The 3639-nt window shown below is 39.1% G+C and overlaps 1 protein-coding gene across 1 annotated transcript; it reads right to left on the reverse strand.

Moving 5' to 3' along the window:
• Nucleotides 1–311: 311 nt before the first annotated feature.
• Nucleotides 312–1536, reverse strand: LOC105158498 (mitogen-activated protein kinase kinase 9). Its single transcript, XM_011075282.3, has one exon. The coding sequence runs from the start codon at nucleotides 1494–1496 to the stop codon at nucleotides 534–536; it is 963 nt and encodes a 320-aa protein (XP_011073584.2). The 5' UTR covers nucleotides 1497–1536; the 3' UTR covers nucleotides 312–533.
• Between the last annotated feature and the right edge of the window lie 2103 nt (nucleotides 1537–3639).

A 3639-nucleotide genomic window follows, 5' to 3' on the forward strand; every position in this document is an offset into this window, starting at 1 on the left:
CGAGGCAAAAGACAACACAAATTGCTAGTTCAATATTTTTGTAAATAATTGCAAAATAGATAATATTCAATGGCAAATTAAGAACACAATAAAACTGATGGGAGTTTGATACTTTTTTTTTTTTTTTTCAAATATTAAGGTGCCTTTTGATTTTTTTTTTAATTTTTAAGTCATTAATTGAATATTCATTGCTACTTAGGCTTTGAACAGAATATACACTTGAATTATTATTCTTGTTGAGGCCTTTCCAAGAATCAAATCAAACAGCAAAGACACAACTAACACGATTCTAAATATAAATCAAATTAATCTTGATAATAAAAGAGCAATTTCGATTAATTTTCTCCCAATTTCTACAGCCACCGAGTGTTGAAATGGATCGGTTTGCTCCCCGTCAAGAACAGAGATTCAGAAGCAGAGGAAAGGATATACACCAGATATTTCAAATAACGGACAAAAGATCTCCTATTTACAACAAAGTCCCCAAAATCTCTTCGCCGCCGCAGACTTTCTGGCCATCAATTGCCGGAGCTTCACGCCGATTTCGCGTCAACGTTGCTGAGAAAAGGGTGCGACAGAAGCTGCGTCGCTCTCCACCTTTTACCTGAATCCTTCTGTAAACAGCACTCGATAAAGCTCCTGAAATTTTCCGACGTACTTTCCGGCAAGGCCGGCGGCTCGCCGAAGCATATGGCGCACATCAGCGTCGCCCAGTCCGGCCGTTGGCCCGGCGCCAGGTATGGGAAATGGCCCATGTAGAGTTCCAACAGAGTCAATCCCAAGCTCCAAATGTCTCCGGCGTACCCGTCGTAGTTCGACCCGTATGTATCCGGGTCAAACCGCTCCGGACTCATGTACGCGCACGTACCCACGTAGGAATTGCAGGGATCCAATGTTCTCTGCATGATCTTACTGACCCCAAAATCGGAGATCTTCACTTCCATCTTCTGATTGACTAATATGTTGGACGGCTTCAGATCGCGGTGAATTATCTTGTGCGCGTGCAAGTACTCCAGCCCGCTGAGCACTTGGTGGCAGATTTTCGCGAGGAGCTGTTCGGTGAAAACGACGCCGTTCTTCAGCAGCGTCTCGAGGGTGCCCATGTCCATGTGCTCCATACAGATGGCGATATCCCCGCCGGGGATATCGAAGACGCCGTGGCACTTGATGACGTAAGGCGAGTCGGTGCGCCGGAGGATGGAGACCTCGCGCAGGATCTGGCGGCGGAAGGCGGGGTCGCTGTCGCCGTGGACGACTTTCAAAGCGTAGATCGCGGAGGTGTGCTTGTGGCGGACTTTGTACACGGTGCCGCCGTTCCCGTGGCCGAGGACTTGGAGTTTCTCCAGGTCAGCGGCGGAGATGGAGGCGGTAGCGGCCGAGGCGGTGGAGGAGGTGGCTGATGGGGGAAGGGGGAGAGGGAAGCGGGGGCAGCGCTCGGAGGAGTCGGGGAGAGGGAGGCGGAGATTGAGGTGGCGGCGTTCACGGACAACGGCCATGAGATAACGTGCGCTGGGGGGGGGGGGAGGATTAGTATCAGAATCAGCGTCGAAGAAGAGGGGAGTGAGGTGTATATAAAGAGAGTATGTGAGTGGAGCACGTGGGGGGTGGGTGGAAGGGGGGTGGAAGGAGGGGGTAGGTAGGGCCCACTTAAATAGGTTATAAATAATTATATTTTAAAAAAAATTACTTGAATTTGCATGAGATCATGAGGATCTTTTTTGGGATTTTATTTTTAATTTATATTTTTTTAAAGAAGAAATGGAGAGAGTGGAGTAAGAATGATAGCGTCACAGGTGACGTAATAGGAAAGCAGAAACGGTAATAAGTACGATGAGCCCAACAACCATTGTTCCTTCCTACAATGTTTGTAGCTGTAAGGTTTTCTAGCAGTAAATGAGTAGATTCAGAGCTTGTTTGGTTCGGCGGAAAATGCAGAATAAACGTACGAGGGGTGGAAGTAAACATAAATGTATATATATATAAATTAATAAAAAATTAAAATTAAATGATAAATTAATCAACAAGAAAATGGAGAGGCAAACCTATCTTCTTAACGCAATGTACTGATCAATGTTTGCCTCATTTGTCTATCGCTTGTGGAATGAAAGAAATCAGAAACGATTTTAATATCTTTGCAAAAGTATTTTTATTCGTACATATCTTATCATAGATCAAGTTAAGAATAAATTATACGGGCTTCACCGTCCACACTCATTATAGGTAGTCGGTACCTATAGAGTATACAAAATAGTACGGATACAGTGAACAACACGGCTCACACGCCACAATGTTGTTATAATTTCAAGCTGAAAAAATGTTATATTTGCACGATTTTATTTTACATTAATGAAATTCTCTTAAATAAAAAAGAAAAAACTTATATTTAATTTTATTTTTGTCTGTACCAAACATATAGAAATATTTAAAATTTCACTTTCCATCATTCCCGTCTCCTTTCAATTCTCATTTTCTTTTTTTTTCCCTTTTCCTCTTACGGAACTGGACAAAGCATTAGGCTGTATTTGTTTGATTGGAATGTGGTTGTGATATAATGATTACATGTTATACTGATTTTCATTGTTTTTTAAGTGTTTTAATCACGTGATAAATGTAAGAATATTGATTTTATAAATAATTTAGGTGTGAGCATGTTGCTTCACGGTAGGTCATGGGGAGAAATATTCAATCATTCAACTACACATCACATCAATCTTTATATATATATCATATTAATTGTTGCAATTATATTTTTTTGTATCAACTCAAAACACATACTATAAAAATACATATAATTTCTAATAAAATTATTATTATAGTCTAACAGTTAATATTGAAATCTCATAAACACGTTTAAGATCATCTATTCGAATCTCATTTGTGTGAATTTTACAAAAATGAATGAGTCTATGTAATTTGAATCGATCTCCATTTATTCGTTAGGTAGGGCTGACAGAATTTGAACCCGTGATAATTTCATACCCAGAAAAAATGCGTTACCAAGCTGCACCACATCCCTTCACTGTTTTACAGTGTCATTGTGAAGAACTCGATCTTTTTTCCCCCCCATATCCCTATCAAATAAGACCTACTACTCGTATTTCTTACTAAACGACTAACCAAGTCATTAAAATGAAAAACAGAGGCACGAGGGGTTAAATTAATTGTGCAAATATGATAATTTGCTTCATTGTAAGAATATTTATCTCACTTACTGCAATTTTATCGTAATATATATCTCAGTTTATTATAGCGTGAGTGTATTGTTCGAATGATGTACTGCTCAATTTATTGATTTTAGTATAATAATATAACCACCGTCTATACTATATATAAGAGGTGGTCTCCCTTATTTTTGCTTTTCTTTTTACTCACTAACTTTCACATGTGCCCCACTATCTAGAAGTGGTAAAAACTATTCGAATATCATCAATTTAAATAATTGTCATATCATCTGTGAATCAACGATTTGCATTGAGTTGTACAATTAATTTCTCCATAATTATAAATACATAGCTCTTAAATGTCGGACATATTCACTTACCACATTTATTATTTTTTAAGCTATTCTTGTATCGACAGTAGTAACTCTAGCATAAAAGATCGATAATTGAAATTTATATAATAGTTTTCTCTCCAAGC

This window comes from Sesamum indicum, linkage group LG3 (genome assembly GCF_026168435.1).
Source record: "Sesamum indicum cultivar Baizhima isolate 11 linkage group LG3, ASM2616843v1, whole genome shotgun sequence".
NCBI lineage: Eukaryota > Viridiplantae > Streptophyta > Magnoliopsida > Lamiales > Pedaliaceae > Sesamum > Sesamum indicum.

Excerpts from the sequence above, each read along its gene's own strand:
- LOC105158498 (XM_011075282.3), bottom strand. The coding sequence starts at position 1,496 with ATGGCCGTTGTCCGTGAACGCCGCCACCTCAATCTCCGCCTCCCTCTC.